The sequence below is a fragment of the Convolutriloba macropyga genome, chromosome 9 (assembly GCF_964194025.1).
Source record: "Convolutriloba macropyga chromosome 9, txConMacr16.3, whole genome shotgun sequence".
NCBI classification, from domain to species: domain Eukaryota; kingdom Metazoa; phylum Xenacoelomorpha; order Acoela; family Convolutidae; genus Convolutriloba; species Convolutriloba macropyga.
Window position 1 is genome coordinate 58,704,368 of NC_134476.1, and position 20,745 is coordinate 58,725,112.

The 20,745-nt window shown below is 29.0% G+C and overlaps 1 protein-coding gene across 1 annotated transcript in view; it reads right to left on the reverse strand.

Annotated features, from left to right (window-relative positions):
• The window catches only part of LOC142345495 (afadin-like), a 115,067-nt gene that overhangs the window by 33,423 nt on the left and 60,899 nt on the right, over nucleotides 1–20,745 (reverse strand). Inside the window, exon 8 of the mRNA XM_075397564.1 lies at nucleotides 16,654–16,754. Coding sequence (XP_075253679.1) covers nucleotides 16,654–16,754 — 101 coding nt within the window. The remainder of the gene's footprint in view (nucleotides 1–16,653; nucleotides 16,755–20,745) is intronic.

Consider the following 20,745-nt stretch of genomic DNA (forward strand, 5'->3'; position numbering starts at 1 on the left):
AAAAATGAAAAAGGCTTCTTTAAAAAACGACTTTTTAAAAAAAAAATTCAATTAAAAATTTTACATAAAAAATTCAAAAACTGGAAAATAGAAAAATGAAAAGCAACAAAAATTGCATTTTTTGTTAAAAACCTTATGTAAAAAACGGCATTTTTGAAAAAAGAAATGTTTAAGTAAAACAAAATTAAAAAAAAAATAATTCAATTAAAAATTTTACATAAAAAATTCAAAAACTGAAAAATAGAAAAACAACAAAAAATTGCATTTTTTGTTAAAAACCTTATAAAAAAAACGGCATTTTTGAAAGAAAAATTATACTAGTAAAACATTTATTTTTCAAAATAAAATTAATTAAATTAAAAATTTTACACAAAAAACTTCAAAAACAGAAAAAAGGAAAAATAGAAAAATAAAAAAAACATCAAATTTTACATTTTATGTTAAAAACATTATGTAAAAAACGGCATTTTTGAATCAAGAAATGTTTTAGTAAAACAAAATTTAAAAAATAATTCAATTAAAAATTTTAATAAAAAATTCAAAAACTGAAAAAAAGAAAAATAAAAATAAAAAACAACACAAGTTGCATTTTTTGTTTAAAACCTTATGTAAAACGACATTTTTGAAAGAAAAACTATTCTAGCAAAAATTCTCTTTTTTAAAAAATAGTTTAATTGAAAACTTTACATGAAAAAAGCTTCAAAACTGAAAAATGGAATAACAGAAATATAAAAACAAAAAAAATTACATTCTTTGTTAAAAACATTGTAAAAACCGGCATGTTTGAAAAAAAATGTTTTGGTGAAACATTTTTTTTAAAAAATATAATTCAATTAAAATTTTTACATAAAAAAAACAAAAACTGAAAAATAGAAAAATAGATAATAAAAAAACAAAAATTGCGTTTTCAGTTAAAAACTTTATGTTAAAAACGGCATTTTTGAAAGAAAAATTATTCTATTAAAACACTTTTTTTCACAAGAAAATAATTAAAATAAAAATTTTACATGAAAACTTCAAAAACAGAAAAAAAAGGAAAAAAAGATAAAAAACATCACAAGTTGCATTTTTTGTTAAAAACCTTATGTAAAAAACGGCATTTTTGAAAAAAAATTCTGGTAAAACATTTTCTTTTTCAAAAAAATAATTAAATTAAAAATTTTACATAAAAAAACTTCAAAAACTGACAAATGGTCAAACAGAAAAATAAAAAAACATCGAGATTTACATTTTTTGTTAAAAACATTGTAAAAAACTGCAATTTTCAAAAAAAAAATATTTTAGTAAAAAAGATGTTCATTTAAAAAAAATAACTCAATTCAAAACTTCACTTCAAAAAACTTCGAAAACTGACAAATGGAAAAATGAAAAAGGCTTCTTTAAAAAAAGGACTTTTAAAAAAAATAATTCAATTAAAAATTTTACATAGAAAAGTCAAAAACTGAAAAATAGAAAAATAAAAAGCAACACAAATTGCATTTTTTGTTAAAAACCTTATGTAAAATACGGCATTTTTGAAAAAAGAAATGTTTAAGTAAAACAAAATTTAAAAAAAAAATAATTCAATTAAAAATTTTACATAAAAAATTCAAAAACTGAAAAATAGAAAAACAACAAAAAATTGCATTTTTTGTAAAAAAACCTTATAAAAAAACGGCATTTTTGAAAGAAAAATTATTCTAGTAAAACATTTATTTTTCAAAAAAAAATTAATTAAATTAAAAATTTTACAAAAAACTCCAAAAGCAGAAAAAAGGAAAAATAAAAATAAAAAACAACACAAGTTGCATTTTTTGTTTAAAACCTTATGTAAAACGACATTTTTGAAAGAAAAACTATTCTAGAAAAAAATTCTCTTTTTTAAAAAATAGTTTAATTGAAAACTTTACATGAAAAAAGCTTCAAAACTGAAAAATGGAATAACAGAAATATAAAAACAAAAAAATTTACATTCTTTGTTAAAAACATTGTAAAAACCGGCATGTTTGAAAAAAAAATGTTTTGGTGAAACATTTTTTTTAAAAAATATAATTCAATTAAAATTTTTACATAAAAAAAACAAAAACTGAAAAATAGAAAAAAAGAAAAATAAAAAAACAAAAGTTGCGTTTTCAGTTAAAAACTTTATGTTAAAAACGGCATTTTTGAAAGAAAAATTATTCTATTAAAACACTTTTTTTCACAAAAAAATAATTAAAATAAAAATTTTACATGAAAACTTCAAAAACAGAAAAAAAGGAAAAAAAGATAAAAAACATCACAAGTTGCATTTTTTGTTAAAAACCTTATGTAAAAAACGGCATTTTTGAAAAAAAATTCTGGTAAAACATTTTCTTTTTCAAAAAAATAGTCAAATTAAAAATTTTACATAAAAAAATTTCAAAAACTGACAAATGGTCAAACAGAAAAATAAAAAAAAACATCGAGATTTACATTTTTTGTTAAAAACATTGTAAAAAACTGCAATTTTCAAAAAAAAAAAATATTTTAGTAAAAAAGATGTTCATTTAAAAAAAACAACTCAATTCAAAACTTCACTTCAAAAAACTTCGAAAACTGACAAATGGAAAAATGAAAAAGGCTTCTTTAAAAAAACGACTTTTAAAAAAAATAATTCAATTAAAAATTTTACATAGAAAATTGAAAAACTGAAAAATAGAAAAATAAAAAGCAACACAAATTGCATTTTTTGTTAAAAACCTTATGTAAAAAACGGCATTTTTGAAAAAAGAAATGTTTAAGTAAAACAAAATTTAAAAAAAATAATTCAATTAAAAATTTTACATAAAAAATTCAAAAACTGAAAAACAAATAAAAAACAACAAAAATTGCATTTTTTGTTAAAAACCTTATGTAAAAAACGACATTTTCGAAAGATAAAATATTCTAGTAGAACATTATCTTTTTAAAACAAAATAATTAAATTGAAAATTTTATATGAAAAAGACATCAAAAACTGAAAAATGGAATAACAGAAATATAAAACATCAAATTTTACATTTTTTGTTAAAAACAATGTAAAAAACGGCATTTTTGAAAAAAGAAATGTTTTAGTAAAACAAAATTTTTGAAAAAAAATTCAATTAAAAGTTTTACATAAAAAAATTCAAAAACTGAAAAATAGAAAAATCAAAAACAACAAAAATTGCACTTTTTGTTAAAAACCTTATATAAAAAACGGCATTTTTGAAAGAAAAATTATTCAAGTAAAATATTTATTTTTCAAAGAAAATTAATTAAATAAAAAATTTTACACAAACTTCAAAAACAGAAAAAAAGGAAAACTAAAAAAATAAAAAACAACACAAGTTGCATTTTTTGTTTAAAACCTTATGTAAAAAAAACGAAATTTTTGAAAGCAAAACTATTCTAGAAAAAAATTCTTTTTTAAAAAATAGTTAAATTAAAAATTTTACACGAAAAAAATATCAAAAACTGAAAAAAGGAACAACAGAAATATAAAAAACATCAAATTTTACATTATTTGTTAAAAACAATGTAAAAAACGGCATTTTTGAAAAAAGAAAAGTTTTAGTAAAACAAAATTTTTGAAAAAAAAAATCAATTAAAAGTTTTACATAAAAAAATTCAAAAACTGAAAAATAGAAAAATCAAAAACAACAAAAATTGCACCTTTTGTTAAAAACCTTATATAAAAAACGGCATTTTTGAAAGAAAAATTATTCTAGTAAAATATTTATTTTTCAAAGAAAATTAATTAAATAAAAAATTTTACACAAACTTCAAAAACAGAAAAATGGAAAAATAAAAAAATAAAAAAAAACAACACAAGTTGCATTTTTTGTTTAAAACCTTATGTGAAAAAACGAAATTTTTGAAAGCAAAACTATTCTAGAAAAAAATTTCTCTTTTAAAAAAGTTAAATTAAAAATTTTACATGAAAAAAACTTCAAAAACTGAAAAATGGAATAACAGAAATATAAAAAACATAAAAATTTACCTTTTTGGTTAAAAACATTGTAAAAAACGGCATTTTTGAAAAAAAAATGTCTTGGTGAAACTTTTTTAAAAAAAATCAATTAAAATTTTTACATAAAAAAAGTCAAAAACTGAAAAATAGAAAAACAGAAAATTAAAAAAACAACAAAAATTGCGTTTTCTGTTAAAAACTTTGTAAAAAACGGCATTTTTGAAAGAAAAAAAATTCTGGTAAAACATTTTCTTTTTTAAAAAAATAATTAATTTAAAAATTTTACATGAAAAAAACTTAAACAGACAAATGGTCAAACAGAAAAATAAAAAAAAAACATCGAGATTTACATTTTTTGTTAAAAACATTGTAAACTGCAATTTTCAAAAAAAAATATTTTAGTAAAAAAGATGTTCATTTAAAAAAATAACTCAATTCAAAACTTCACTTCAAAAAACTTCGAAAACTGACAAATGGAAAAATGAAAAAGGCTTCTTTAAAAAAAGGACTTTTAAAAAAATAATTCAATTAAAAATTTTACATAAAAACTTCAAACACAGAAAAAAAAGGAAAAAAAGAAAAATAAAAAACATCACAAGTTGCATTTTTTGTTAAACACCTTATGTAAAAAACGGCATTTTTGAAAAATTCTGTTAAAACATTTTCTTTTTCAAAAAAATAATTCAATTAAAAATTTTACATAAAAAATTCAAAAACTGAAAAATAGAAAAATGAAAAGCAACAAAAATTGCATTTTTTGTTAAAAACCTTATGTAAAAAACGGCATTTTTGAAAAATGAAATTTTTAAGTAAAACAAAATTAAAAAAAATAATTCAATTAAAAATTTTACATAAAAAATTCAAAAACTGAAAAATAGAAAAAAAAACAACAAAAAATTGTATTTTTTGTTAAAAACGTTATAAAAAAAACGGCATTTTTGAAAGAAAAATTATTCTAGTAAAACATTTATTTTTCAAAAAAAAAATTAATTAAATTAAAAATTTTACAAAAAACTCCAAAAGCAGAAAAAAGGAAAAACAAAAATAAAAAACAACACAAGTTGCATTTTTTGTTTAAAACCTTATGTAAAACGACATTTTTGAAAGAAAAACTATTCTAGAAAAAAATTCTCTTTTTTAACAAAAATAGTTTAATTGAAAACTTTACATGAAAAAAGCTTCAAAACTGAAAAATGGAATAACAGGAATATAAAAACAAAAAAATTTACATTCTTCGTTAAAAACATTGTAAAAACCGGCATGTTTGAAAAAAAATGTTTTGGTGAAACATTTTTTTTAAAAAATATAATTCAATTAAAATTTTAACATAAAAAAAACAAAAACTGAAAAATAGAAAAAAAGAAAAATAAAAAAACAAAATTTGCGTTTTCAGTTAAAAACTTTATGTTAAAAACGGCATTTTTGAAAGAAAAATTATTCTATTAAAACACTTTTTTTCACAAAAAAATAATTAAAATAAAAATTTTACATAAAAACTTCAAACACAGAAAAAAAAGGAAAAAAAGAAAAATAAAAAACATCACAAGTTGCATTTTTTGTTAAAAACCTTATGTAAAAAACGGCATTTTTGAAAAATTCTGGTAAAACATTTTCTTTTTCAAAAAAATAATTAAATTAAAAATTTTACATAAAAAATTCAAAAACTGAAAAATAGAAAAATGAAAAGCAACACAAATTGCATTTTTTGTTAAAAACCTTATGTAAAAAACGGCATTTTTGAAAAAAGAAATGTTTAAGTAAAACAAAATTTAAAAAAAATAATTAAATTAAAAATTTTACATAAAAAATTCAAAAACTGAAAAATAGAAAAATGAAAAGCAACACAAATTGCACTTTTTGTTAAAAACCTTATGTAAAAAACGGCATTTTTGAAAAAAGAAATGTTTAAGTAAAACAAAATTTAAAAAAAATAATTCAATTAAAAATTTTACATAAAAAATTCAAAAACTGAAAAATAGATAAAAAACAACAAAAATTGCATTTTTTGTTAAAAACCTTATGTAAAAAACAGCATTTTTGAAAGAAAAATTATTCTAGTAAAACATTTATTTTTCAAAAAAAATTAATTAAATTAAAAATTTTATAAAAAACTCCAAAAGCAGAGAAAAGGAAAAATAAAAATAAAAAACCACACAAGTTGCATTTTTTGTTTAAAGCCTTATGTAAAACGACATTTTTGAAAGAAAAACTATTCTAGAAAAAAATTCTCTTTTTTAAAAAAATAGTTAAATTGAAAACTTTACATGAAAAAAGCTTCAAAAACTGAAAAATGGAATAACAGAAATATAAAAAACATAAAAACTTACATTTTTTGTTAAAAACGTTGTAAAAAACGGCATGTTTGAAAAAAAATGTTTTGGTGAAACTTTTTAAAAAAAAATAATTCAATTAAAATTTTTACATAAAAAAAACAAAAACTGAAAAATAGAAAAACAGAAAAAAAAACAACGAAAAATGCGTTTTCTGTTAAAAACTTTGTTAAAAACAGCATTTTTCAAAGAAAAAATATTCTATTAAAACACTTTTTTAAAAAAAAAATAACTAAAATAAAAAATTTTACATAAAAACTTCAAAAACAGAAAATAAAGGAAAAAAAGAAATATAAAAAACATCACAAGTTGCATTTTTTGTTAAAAACCTTATGTAAAAAACGGCATTTTTGAAAAAAATTCTGGTAAAACATTTTCTTTTTTGAAAAATAATTAAATTAAAAGTTTTACATGAAAAAAACTTCAAAAACTGACAAATGGTCAAACAGAAAAATAAAAAAACATCGAGATTTACATTTTTTGTTAAAAACATTGTAAAAAACTGCAATTTTGAAAAAAAAATATATTTTAGTAAAAAAAATTTTCATTTAAAAAAAATAACTCAATTCAAAACTTCACTTGAAAAAACTTCAAAAACTGACAAATGGAAAAATGAAAAAGCTTCTGTAAAAAACGACTTTTTAAAAAAGATAGGATAAAAAACCTTTTTTTTCAAAACAGTAAGAAATTTTGCAACTTTTTAACTTTCAACTTTTTAAAAAAAATTGTAAATTCTATACTTAACGATTTGTATGAGTATCTATATCTAAAAACTCTTTGCTGGAAAAATTGCTGCTGGAGTTTGCTGTAAAATTATCACTGCAATCGCCTTGCACCATCCAGTATCAGCTGCCGGGAGTATTGCAGAAGCCAAAAAAAATCCGCGTTTTTGAAAAAACAGATATTACAAAAACAAACCTTTTTCGTCGTTAACCGCCACTTTTTTGACATACATTTTAATTCAAAAATGAACTCTAAATAAAATTGATTTCAAAAATGCATTCTAAAAACTCAATTAAATTATAGTATCAAAGTATCAATTCAAAAACATACATGAAAATCAGCTTTTTCTGAGTGTAAAAACAGAATATTACAAATTAACCAGTCAATTAGTCATCTCAGGAAAAACTAGTTTTAGATCTGAAATTATACCGGAAATATAATTAAATGATCAGTCAAAGAAATAACTTCTAAGCCTGCTAGGTTAGTTACTATACAACTCAGCAGCTCGTCTCAATTTGCGAGATGGAAGACACATTTTGTCTTCGTTTTCATCATCATCTGGATTTTTACTTCTCATCTCTCATGCTTATTGACAGCAGGAGCCCTTCTCCTTACAGTATTTTTTGTACAAGACGCTGGTTGCTCAGATTTGAGGGACGTTTTTTCAGATATTTTCTCACTTGCTTCATTAGATAAAATATGATGATGGCAATCTGTATAATCATTGACTACACTACTAAGGATGGATCTGGCAGACTTGAATGATCAAGTATTTTCAACAGCCGATGCTCCTTGTACTTCTTTCATTGTATCTTGTCCAGTTTCGGAAGAAAAACACGAAAAGGGGACTGCTTTGTCAGATCTTTTGTTGTCTAACTTGGGGGTTAAGTGCGTTCTCTTCTTCTATACTTGCGATAATACTCTCTGTCAATGACCCATTTTCCCACTCGTCACAATCCCGATCAGGTTTCTGCTCCTGCAAACTGTCATACTCGTCAGAAACTCACCAGAGAAATTTAAGTTCTCTTTCCTCCTCAAAAAAACCCATTGATTTTTATACATTGGTCTATAGGACAACTCAAAATCACAGAATTGTGCACGGACCGATCTGCTCAGTTCCATGTTGTCTGTGAGTTGTAAAGTTTTGTTTTCGATGTGGTTCTTGTAGAAGTCTACAGTTGTCTGTTTGTATGGAATAGAGACATCAGGCAAATTCTCGATTGCAATAATGAAGACCAGAAGCTGCCTCGGAATTGAGAATGGAGGATCAGCTACCCAGCCGAAGCACGTCTTCCTCTCCTTTATAATTGCTTCATCATCATTGAAATCGTGGAAGAAGTGGGCCTTAAGATTTTCGTTCAATTTCACAGATTTGATATTCATTATTCCAGGCTTTTTTGGGTGAAGACGGTTGAACTCCTAAAAGAACTGAAAATACCAATAATCCAAAAGCTTTCTCTCTGAAGACTTAATATGCTATTTGCGAATGAGTACGATGATTATAATAAGCCCTTTATTCGTTTCTCCTGGTCTGACTTCATATTTGATAACAGAGGTGACTTACCTGGAATTGGAAATAGGAAGATGTAATAGAGATGAAGAATGTCCACGGAAAGGTTTATAACTGACAACTTAGGTTTGTAGGAAAATGAGATTCAAATTGTCTCTGAAAAAGAATGAAAATGCTAACTATAGCTGTGTTGTTGAAGAGAAGGAAAATAAGCACAATGAATTTTTGTTTGTACACTACAATAAAAATGACATCATTATGACGCAATAGTGACGTAATTATTACATTATTATGATTAATACCCCGATCTCGATCACGTGAGTTGTGTATGCTTCGATAAAGTAATGATAATATCGTAAGTAGTAAGGATTATTTTTTGTTCACATGAGTTCAGTGACCCCATACAATACGTAGGTGTCCCTAATTGTAGCAATCATATGACGTAGCTGGAATAAATTTTGTTCCAAAGAGTTCAATGACGCTCTTACAAAAAATGAGATCACCTAATTGTCCGTAATTGAGGAGATAATAGGACGTAATTGTTAAATTACTATGATTGAACTCAAACATTTGACGATTAATTCTACAATAGCAAATAATTCGTGACAAATTTGTGCTCATTAAACCTATATCGATCACCTGAGAAGATTCGTCTTTACAAAAGATGATCTCAAAAGTTGAGTTTTTAAGGTCACTAAATAATTGGATTGTTAGTATGAACTTAGAGAAATACAGATGATGTAAGGTTGTCTAATTTTTGATATATTTCAGATAAATATTTGATAATTTTTTTTTGGTTACAATTTGCGTATTTTTTCAAGATTTCGCTACTTTGTGGTAAAAATGGGTATTTCTGGCGAGATTTGTGTCTCTTTGTGTGGCAAGTATTGGGATATTTTTGCTAGAACTGGGGTCCTTTCCGCAGGAATTAGGTATTTTTGGCAAAAATGTATATTTTGGTAATAATTGGGTATTTTTGCTATGCATTGCGTATTTCTGGACTAGAAACAGATATTACTGGGCTAGAATTCTTTTTTGGCAACAGTTTGATATTTTTGGAAATATTTGGTTATTTTTGACAATAATTGGATATTTTGAGTCAAGAATTGGGTGTTTTTCACCAAGACCTGGGCTCTCTTGGCAAAAGTTGGGAATTTTTCACAACAGTGGAGTGTTTTTTTTCAAGAATTTGGAGTTTTTTGCCAAGAACTGTTTTTTTTCGGCAATAATTGGTTAATTTTTGGCAATGATTGGGTATTTTTTCCAAGAACTGGGTATTTTTGGCAAGAAATAGGTATTTTTTTACAAATTTTTTTCGGTTTCAGGTTTCAGAATCTAAAACTTCGAAAAGAATACAAACTTGTCCTCTCTTCATGACTTAGAAATTATGCCCATTTCATTCTGCGTTAAAAATTACGATATAAAGATGTACTGTAACAAAATTCCGAAAAAAAGTTTGAGGTTTCAGGTTTCAGAATCTAAAACTTCAAAAAATACAAACGTATCTTATTTTCACGACTTTTAACTTATGTCCATTGGATTCTGCGTTAAAAATTATGCTATAAAGATGTTCTGTAACACACCATTCAAAAAAATGGTTTGAGGTTTCAGGTTTCAGAAGCTGAAACTTCGAAAAAACCAAAAAGTGTAACCTCTTTGGTTAAAAAAATCGCCATCAAATGCTTTGTTAAAAACAACATATAGATAGTTGATATAGCATACCATTCTCGAAGAAATTACTTTTTAGTTTGAGGTTTGTGAAACTAAAACTACAAAAAAAAAACCCAAAAAATCCCATTTTCGACCAAAAAATTTTTTAGTTTGAGGTTTCAGAATCTGAAACTACCAAAAAACAAAAAATTTTCAGTGATTCTTTTCTGTGCTTTAGTATTTTTCATTGAAATCAGCGTTAAGAAAACTTTAATCGATTATTAAAACAACTTTATATGAAAATTTTTTTAACAGTTTCGGGTTGAAACTGAAACTACCGCGAAAAAAAACCAGAAACTACCAAAATAAAATGCCAAAAAATAATTTTGTGTCCGTGTGCTCTCATTTGGCGTGCAATTTCTGCATATTCGATTTGATACTAAAATTAAACTTAATTCAGCTTCTGAACTGAAGGCTATTAAGTATGACACTAATGGCAGCTAGCAATCACTCTAATGAACTTTGATAACCTAATGCGGTATGACTTAATGACCAGGCTTTTTATGTTTATTATGTATTATTAACTCCGGTTTCAATATTTTTCCGAATTGCCCATTTCCATTTCGATGATATTGCACAGAGCGTCTGTTAATGACATCTATTTGAAAACAAACTTTTTTTGTGTGTCAAGGGTTCATTTTTTGTGTGTCAAGGTATTCTAGCGATGGATTGAGTAAAAATCAGGAACATTATTACAACAACTGGCGTCACATATATGGAAACATACCCGAAAGATTGCCGGAAAATAGCCGCCGTTGATTCCCGTAACCACGATTGGGATTGAAAGAAGAGAATAAAATAATGAAAGAAATGATATTTGTAGAAAAACATTTTCAAAAAACGAACCATTTTGATGATCATTTGTAGTTGACCATACTCCTGTTTCATATTGAGACGTTACAGGAGCTAATATCAAGGCCAAAAAGCATTAGAGACGCTAACTAAGACTTATAATAACCAAGTTCGAGAAAAGCGCATCTAAAACTGGGCTCGGAGTTTATCCCGTTTCTTTCTGATTTTGTTTTTTGATACTGACTGTGTTCATTTTGAATTGCTTTGCTGAACAACTGCTGCCTAAAAGCACTTTCAGCAGAATGAGAGAAAAACTAGCGTAGAAAAATATTTCACGCAAAATGTTGAACAAGCTGTGAACTAAGTTAAAGCGAAAAATTTTTATTCGACGAAGTGAAAAAAACATAGCAGGAAAAGTCAGGACCTAGACCTAGAACGGACTATGAGTGAAATGACAAAACCACTTCTAAATTAGATAAAAAATATTTTAAAAAAACCACAAAAACCGAGGTCAAATAGCCGCATGTGAACAAAAAACACTCCAGAAATGCAAAATTAGTTCAAACAGAAAATTAGGCCGAGAATGAACATTGAATGGATTGGGAACCATTTAGAAAAAACTCCGACACGGAGAACTGAAAAAACAGTAAACATCAAAGTCAACTTGCCGCATGCGAACAAAAAACCACCAGCGAGAAAGCAAATTTTGTTCAAACATCGTTTTCTCACTCTATTTTAAATTTAGAGCAAAAACTTTCACGTCGCACAACCACTCGCTTTTTCGCTCCACTTCCTGTTACAGCGTGACCAAAATCACTTGTCCAATTTGACTTCAAAAATCATGAAAATTTGTGAACAGACCTTTAAAAAACCGGAAGTGCAAATCCACTTAAATGCCATCAAACTACTCATTAAAATGCCATTAAAACAAAAGTCTTGAGAATCCGAGAAAAAAATCACTGCAATAATACTTAATCAAAAAAACTAGTGCCTAATAAAAGCACTTATTAGAATTTTTTGAAAAATACTTGAAGTCAAATCATGAAAAAAGCTCTTACAAACAACTTGTACTAAAAAACTGGAAAAGTTAAAAAATTTCTTAATAATACAAAAGCACATCAAGCCAAAGAAAAACTCCTTTGAGCCAGTAGGGTATCCAGATGCTCGCAAAACAATCGGCAAGTCACAATAGGCTAATAGAAATGTCTAATAACAGAAGAAACGTTCAACTGCGAAAAAATTAAGAAAATTTCACTTTTGCCATTTTTTGTCAAATTTCTCAACAGAAAAAGGCTTCATATGCACAAAACTGTATTCACTTGTTATTTAAAAATTGCTCAAGTAATAGGGATCTATTAAATACCCATTTGAGGCAGTAAAACAAAACAATCGTTAAAAAATCGCAATAATTAGCCCAAAAATCAGCAAAATACAAGAAAAACCTCCACATTAGCATAAAATTCATATGAATTTCCAGAAGCCTTCCATCCACTACCAAAACCAGCCAAAAAAATCATAACCAAACCTCTTAACCAAAAAACATACCCGGCAGATTGCCGGAAAATAGCCGCCGTTGATTCCAATAAGCATGATTGGGATTAAAAGAATAGAAGATATTGAAAAAAAAACATTTTTTAAGTCCGATTTATTTTGATGGCATTTCGTAGTTGAACATAACGTACTTCTGTTTCTTAGAGAGAGGCTACAGGTGCTACTATAAATACAAATAAGCATTAGAGATGGTAACTAAGACTTATAGGAACGACTTTCAAATAGCGGGCATCTACTTCTGACTTCAATTTTTTATACTGACTCTGTTCATTTTGAATTGCTTTGCTGAGCAACTGCTGCCTAAAAGCACTTTCAGCAGAATGAGAGAAAAACAAGCGTAGAAAAAAATTTCACGCAAAATGTTGAACAAGCTGTGAACTAAGTTAAAGCGAAAAATTTTTATTCGACGAAGTGAAAAAAACATAGCAGAACAAGTCAGGACCCAGACCTAGAACGGACTATTAGTGAAATGACAAAACCACTTCTAAATTAGATAAAAAAATATTTTAAAAAACCACAGAAAACCGAGGTCAAATAGCCGCATGTGAACAAAAAACACTCCAGAAATGCAAAATTAGTTCAAACAGAAAATTAGGCCGAGAATGAACATTGAATGGATTGGGAACCATTTAGAAAAAACTCCGACACGGAGAACTGAAAAAACAGTAAACATCAAAGTGAACTTGCCGCATGCGAACAAAAAACCACCAGCGAGAAAGCAAATTTTGTTCAAACATCGTTTTCTCACTCTATTTTAAATTTAGAGCAAAAACTTTGACGTCGCACAACCACTCGCTTTTTCGCTCCACTTCCTCTTACAGCGTGACCAAAATCACTACTCCAATTTGACTTCAAAAATCATGAAAATTTGTGAACAGACCTTTAAAAAACCGGAAATGCAAATCCACTTAAATGCCATCAAACTACTCACCAAACAAAACTTGCAACTACTAGATTATTATTATCCTGAAATAAAACCATTAAAACAAAAGTCTTGAGATCCCGAGAAAAAAATCACTGCAATAATACTTAATCAAAACAACTAGTGCCTAATAAAAGCACTTATTAGAATTTTTTGAAAAATACTTGAAGTCAAATCATGAAAAAAGCTCTTACAAACAACTCGTACTAAAAAACTGGAAAAGTTAAAAAATTTCTTAATATTACAAAAGCACATCAAGCCAAATAAAAACTCCTTTGAGCCAGTAGGGTATCCAGATGATCGCAAAACAATCGGCAAGTCACAATAGGCTAATAGAAATGTCTAATAACAGAAGAAACGTTCAACTGCGAAAAAATTAAGAAAATTTCACTTTTGCCATTTTTTGTCAAATTTCTCAACAGAAAAAGGCTTCATATGCACAAAACTGTATTCACTTGTTATTTAAAAATTGCTCAAGTAATAGGGATCTATTAAATACCCATTTGAGGCAGTAAAACAAAACAATCGTTAAAAAATCGCAATAATTAGCCCAAAAATCAGCAAAATACAAGAAAAACCTCCACATTAGCATAAAATTCATATGAATTTCCAGAAGCCTTCCATCCACTACCAAAACCAGCCAAAAAAATCATAACCAAACCTCTTAACCAAAAAACATACCCGGCAGATTGCCGGAAAATAGCCGCCCTTGATTCCAATCAGCATGATTGGGATTGATAAAAAAAGATTTTTGTGAACAAACAATTTTTAAGTCCGATTTATTTTGATGGCATTTCGTAGTTGAACATAACTTACTTCTGTTTCTTAGAGAGAGGCTACAGGGGCTACTATCAATACCAATAAGCATTAAAGATGGTAACTAAGACTTATAGGAACGACGTTCAAATAGCGGGCATCTAAAATTGGGCTTTATGGGTTCAGCCCAATTTAGCAGGACAAGTCAGGACCCAGACCTAGAACGGACTATTAGTGAAATGACAAAACCACTTCTAAATTAGATAAAAAAATATTTTAAAAAACCACAGAAAACCGAGGTCAAATAGCCGCATGTGAACAAAAAACACTCCAGAAATGCAAAATTAGTTCAAACAGAAAATTAGGCCGAGAATGAACATTGAATGGATTGGGAACCATTTAGAAAAAACTCCGACACGGAGAACTGAAAAAACAGTAAACATCAAAGTGAACTTGCCGCATGCGAACAAAAAACCACCAGCGAGAAAGCAAATTTTGTTCAAACATCGTTTTCTCACTCTATTTTAAATTTAGAGCAAAAACTTTGACGTCGCACAACCACTCGCTTTTTCGCTCCACTTCCTGTTACAGCGTGACCAAAATCACTACTCCAATTTGACTTCAAAAATCATGAAAATTTGTGAACAGACCTTTAAAAAACCGGAAGTGCAAATCCACTTAAATGCCATCAAACTACTCACCAAACAAAACTTGCAACTACTAGATTATTATTATCCTGAAATAAAACCATTAAAACAAAAGTCTTGAGATCCCGAGAAAAAAATCACTGCAATAATAGTTAATCAAAACAACTAGTGCCTAATAAAAGCACTTATTAGAATTTTTTGAAAAATACTTGAAGTCAAATCATGAAAAAAGCTCTTACAAACAACTCGTACTAAAAAACTGGAAAAGTTAAAAAATTTCTTAATATTACAAAAGCACATCAAGCCAAATAAAAACTCCTTTGAGCCAGTAGGGTATCCAGATGATCGCAAAACAATCGGCAAGTCACAATAGGCTAATAGAAATGTCTAATAACAGAAGAAACGTTCAACTGCGAAAAAATTAAGAAAATTTCACTTTTGCCATTTTTTGTCAAATTTCCCAACAAAAAAGGCTTCATATGCACAAAACTGTATTCACTTGTTATTTAAAAATTGCTCAAGTAATAGGGATCTATTAAATACCCATTTGAGGCAGTAAAACAAAACAATCGTTAAAAAATCGCAATAATTAGCCCAAAAATCAGCAAAATACAAGAAAAACCTCCACATTAGCATAAAATTCATATGAATTTCCAGAAGCCTTCCATCCACTACCAAAACCAGCCAAAAAAATCATAACCAAACCTCTTAACCAAAAAACATACCCGGCAGATTGCCGGAAAATAGCCGCCCTTGATTCCAATCAGCATGATTGGGATTGATAAAAAAAGATTTTTGTGAACAAACAATTTTTAAGTCCGATTTATTTTGATGGCATTTCGTAGTTGAACATAACTTACTTCTGTTTCTTAGAGAGAGGCTACAGGAGCTACTATCAATACCAATAAGCATTAAAGATGGTAACTAAGACTTATAGGAACGACGTTCAAATAGCGGGCATCTAAAATTGGGCTTTATGGGTTTATCCCGTTTCTACTTCTGACTTCAATTTTTTATACTGACTCTGTTCATTTTGAATTGCTTTGCTGAGCAACTGATGTTCAAAATCAATTTTAGCAGAATGAGAGGAGAGAAACTAGCCTACAGAAGTCAAAAAGATATCACGCAAAATGTTGAAAAAGCGGCAAAATGAGGTAAAGCGAAACATTTTTTTATTCGACGAAGTAAAAAAAAATATGAGCGCTATAATAGCCGGCTGAGAAGATGAGGGCGGCTATTAATTATATAAAAACTGCTTTAAAATACTACACGTGAAAAAAAAATTCCGCTTGCTTAAGGATTTTTTTTCACACCTCAATTTCTCACTATCTAGAAAACAGCGATATGAACAAAAAACCACGCTCTTTTCGCTCCACTCTTCATTTTGTTCAGCAACAAAAAGGCTCCAAATTTTTTCATGTGTTTCGTTTCCTGCTTCAAAATTCACTCCAATAAAATTGATTAAAAAAAGGACTTCTCCGATACTCCTCTTCGAGTCGTAAAAAGACAGCGGCCCAATACAATTCAAATTCTTTGATTTGTAAAAAAAAACAGGAGCGCTATAATAGCCGGTTGAGAAGCTGAAGCGGCTATTAAAAATATTTCATTAATTTGCGTTGGTTATTTTTGTGGGCTAGTATTACATGTGGATACTAATCAATGATTTGACAGCAGAGTTGAGACTTATTTTGAAAGCCGGTTATGGAATTCCTGATCAACTTTTGCAACAAAAAATTAAGCGGTTACATCATTGAATGGGAAAACTCGCAAAATATACTTACTTGTATGAATTGGCCTCCAATATATCTTGTTTTAGGATCAGATCCAATTTCAACTGTGTCTGACACCAGGTCGAATTTGGACACCTCATTCTGCGAATCACCTGCAACATTCAAAGCAAGTTATAACAAACACAGTAAACATAGCTAACAGAAATTAGCTCCGTACATATGCAGTCTGATGATCAGACATAAACAAAGTTTTATTAATTGCAGAGCTAATATATTTTGATTAGCTGATATGTTTTGATGTATTTTTGTAAAGCTTATTGCTGCTTCTATTAGCTGCTCTCAAATAACCTTCAATTAGATAAACACATTCAGTTGAACTTATTTCTTTAAGTTAAAGTGATGAAAAGTCATTTTGATAAAGCGGAAATTCATTTTTGAGAGGCAAGTCTCGTGTGACCAATCACGCCAAATTAACGAAAAACCTGCTCCACTAAGAGTGAAAAAAGACGTCACGCACGCATTCCAGTTGAAATTGCTGGGTAACAAGTTGAAGAACTAAAAAGAATCACCGGAAGAATTACAGAAGCGACGCAAAGTGGACCATCTCAAACAAATTGATAAACATAGCCGGCAGATTGCCGGAATAGCTGCGAAAGAATAGACCTGTGTGCCATATAATAGAGATAGAAACAGATAGATCTAAATTGAAAAAACAATCGACGCCGCTCAAAAAACTAGGCCAAAAAACATTCAGCGATAAATTAATAAAGCTTGTTAAAATTCATTCCACAGAAGCCTCTTATTAGGGACCTTTACTGCACAAATGAGTTCCTTTGACCTTAAACAAATTCAACTAAACTTAAGTTTAAAGTGCTAAAGTCATTTTATTGAGTGAGGTAAGTCACATATGATCAAAATCTAATCACGCAAATAACCTAAAAACTTTTGCTAAAGCGAGTGAGAAATGACGTCACGCGCGCAAATGCCGTTAGTGAGAGGAAGAAGTCATTCAGAAAATTTGACTTTTTCAGCTTTGCTGTTTGAACAAATGTAAAACGAAAAAAGAGCGTCAGACGACGAAACAAAAAAATAACCAAGAGCACCGCAATATAGCTACGCTGAGCTTACAGTTTCGCAGCTATAATAGAAGACAAATTGATGAAAGAAGCCAAGACCATTATCTTTTGTCTAAACACAGTTGTTCCTTAACAGAGTTCGGTTAAAAAATTAGTTGAAATTTTATTTAATTTTAACCACGAAAAAAAATGACCGGCTACTCACTGCAATGAAAAACTCCTGAAATATTCCTGACTTCTAACCAAAATACACATTGGGAAAGCACACGTCAGACAACAAAACTGAACTGCACTTTAAAAGATACCGGAAACTAAACATTGAGACTCCAGGAAAAATAAGTTTTCTGTTTGGCGTTACAGCACTTCAGAAAACAATGCCACAACTTCCTTTTTCTTGAGTTAAGACAAAAGAAACAGAAACTTTTAATTGAAAATGTGCTATATAAAACTCGGCAAACGCCGTTTCAGAATACTTTGCAAAGAACACACAACTTCAGTCATAAATACCAGTCAAAAATATCGTCTTCTCAACGAATTCCCCAAACTGCAATAAGATAAAGCAAATCAACCGCAAACAAACACTCAATGTTTTATTAACTACAAAAAAGCAGAGCAAAAAAGCTACAAAAAACTATAGTTTGGTTAACAATTCGACAAAAAAAATGGCGCCAGGCTCCAGAGTTTTGATAAGTGAAAAAAAAAATGTGAGCAGCGGATTACAATAGTTTGACGAAATACCAACAGAACCTCGTAAAAAACATAGCCACTCTCCTGTTAGAGTGACGCAAAAGAAGAAATCAAAGACTCGAAAAAATTTTTACCAAAAATGTCAAAACTTAAAAAAATGCCTTCTAAAACAAAATTCTAGATAAAATACGAATAGAAATCTAGAATCCTGGATGATACACATGAACGTAGTGCGCGGGGTAGCAGAGGAGTGTGTGGGGTTCATGTAAGCGGTTGGTAGTAGGGTTGGGAGAGCTTGCCGAGAGGAGGGTCCAAATCACCATCTGAAGGAAGCAGGGCTGCGGTGAACTAGGGAGGAAGAGGTGGGTGATGTCGGTGTTTCTTTTGCTCAGAAGAAATTAAATCACACGTCAGTTTAACAAGCTATCGCTTTTAGATCAAAACACCTGCTCACGCAGGAGAGGTAACGTATTGTGGAGGTGGGAAGGTGGGAGCGATAGGGTGTTGTTGGGGGGACAATCTCTTAAGAACCGCGCATAAGTCTGGGTCTCCAAACGAGTCTTTGTGAAACGCACACTTGTTGACTAGTGAGCTGAAAGGCTCTAAGAGCACTTAAATCCCTCTGAGCGGTACCTGTTTATATTGTTTTGGAGGACGAAAAGTCAAATGGGTACGAAAAAAATTGGTCAAGCAAAAAAATCGCAACGTTTGAGAGCAATTAAAAGCATAAATAAAGACTTTAAAAATCTTCCTTTTTATTTAAATGCTGAGATGTTATATTTTGACAAATAAGAACCCGTTTAACATGTTTCTGGTGGTATTAGCAGGCCTCAAATACCCCTCAATTAGATTAAAACGCACTCACTTGACCTTATTTCCTGGAATTAAATTTGAAAAGTCAGTTTCAGAATGAAGTCATTTCTGAGAGTGAGGTAAAAAAAAAATGCGACCAAAAAGGTAGTCACGCAAATGAAACTCTTTACTAAGATTGAAAAAAGGTTTTACGCACAAAATTTGAAGTAATTGTGACGTACGGTGGTAACAAAAGTTAGTAGCGAAATAAAAAAAACCGGAAGAAATCCGGAAGTGACGCAAAGAGGATCATTTCAAACAAATTGATAATAGAAGCCCAGACCACTATCCTTTGACTGAACACAATTATTCCGTGACCGAATTTGGTTAAAAAATTAGTTAACATATTCGTATAAACTTGAACCATGAAAATAAACTCAAAAACTGACCGGCCACTCAATGAAATGATAATAGAATGACAAATTGATAATAGAATGACAAATTGATAATAGAAGCCACGACCATTATCTTTTGTCTGAACACAGTTGTTCCTTGATTTAGTAAATTTAAACCTCGAAAAAAATAAAAATGACCGCCTACTCACTGCAATGAAAAACTCGAAATATTCCTGACTGCTTCACAAATTCGGAAACTAAAAATTAGGACTCTGTTTTAGGAAAACTATAAATTAGGACAAAGTTTTCTGTTTGGCGTTAAAGCATTTCAGAAAACAAATCCACAACTTCGTTTTTCTTGAGTTCAGACAAAAGAAACAAACTGGTTAACTGAAAACGTGCTATAGAAACGTGATGCAAAAAAAGAAGAAAAAGTTCAAAAATTATTCTTCAAAAGTTTTCAGAAAACTGTTAACTAAAACAAAATTCCTTGAGTTTCAAACACTCCTCCAAAAATTAAGAACACCAAAATTAGAATCCTGGATGATTCACATAAACGTGGTGCGCGGGGTAGAAGAGGTGTGTGTGGGGATCAAGTAAGCGATTGGTAGTAGGGTTGGGAGAGCTGGCCGAGAGGAGGGTCCAAATCACCATCTGAAGGAAGTAGGGCTGTGGTGAACTAGGGAGGAAGAAGTGGATGATTGCCGTGTTTCTTTTGCTCAGAAAAAAATAAATCACACGTCAGTTTAACACGCTATCGCTTTTAGATCAAAACACCGGCTCAGGCGGGAGAAGTAAGGTACTGTGGAGGTGGGAAGGCGGGAGCGATATGGTGTTGTTGGGGGGACAATCTTAAAAACCGCCCATAAGTCTGGGTCTCCAAACGAGTCTTTGTGAAATGCACACTTGTAGACTAGTGAGCTGAAGGGCTCTAAGAGCACTTAATTCCCTCTGGGCGGTACTTCTTATCTTGTTTTGGAGGACGAAAAGTCAAATGGGTACGAAAAAAATTGGTCAAGCAAAAAAATCGCACAAGAAAGTCAAACTTCGTTGGAGAGCAATTGAAAGCATTAATAAAGATTTTAAAAATCTTCCTTTTTATTTAAATGCTGAGATGTTCTATTTTGATAAATAAGAACCCGTTTAACATGTTTCTGGTGGTATTAGCAGGCCTCAAATAACCCTCTATTAGA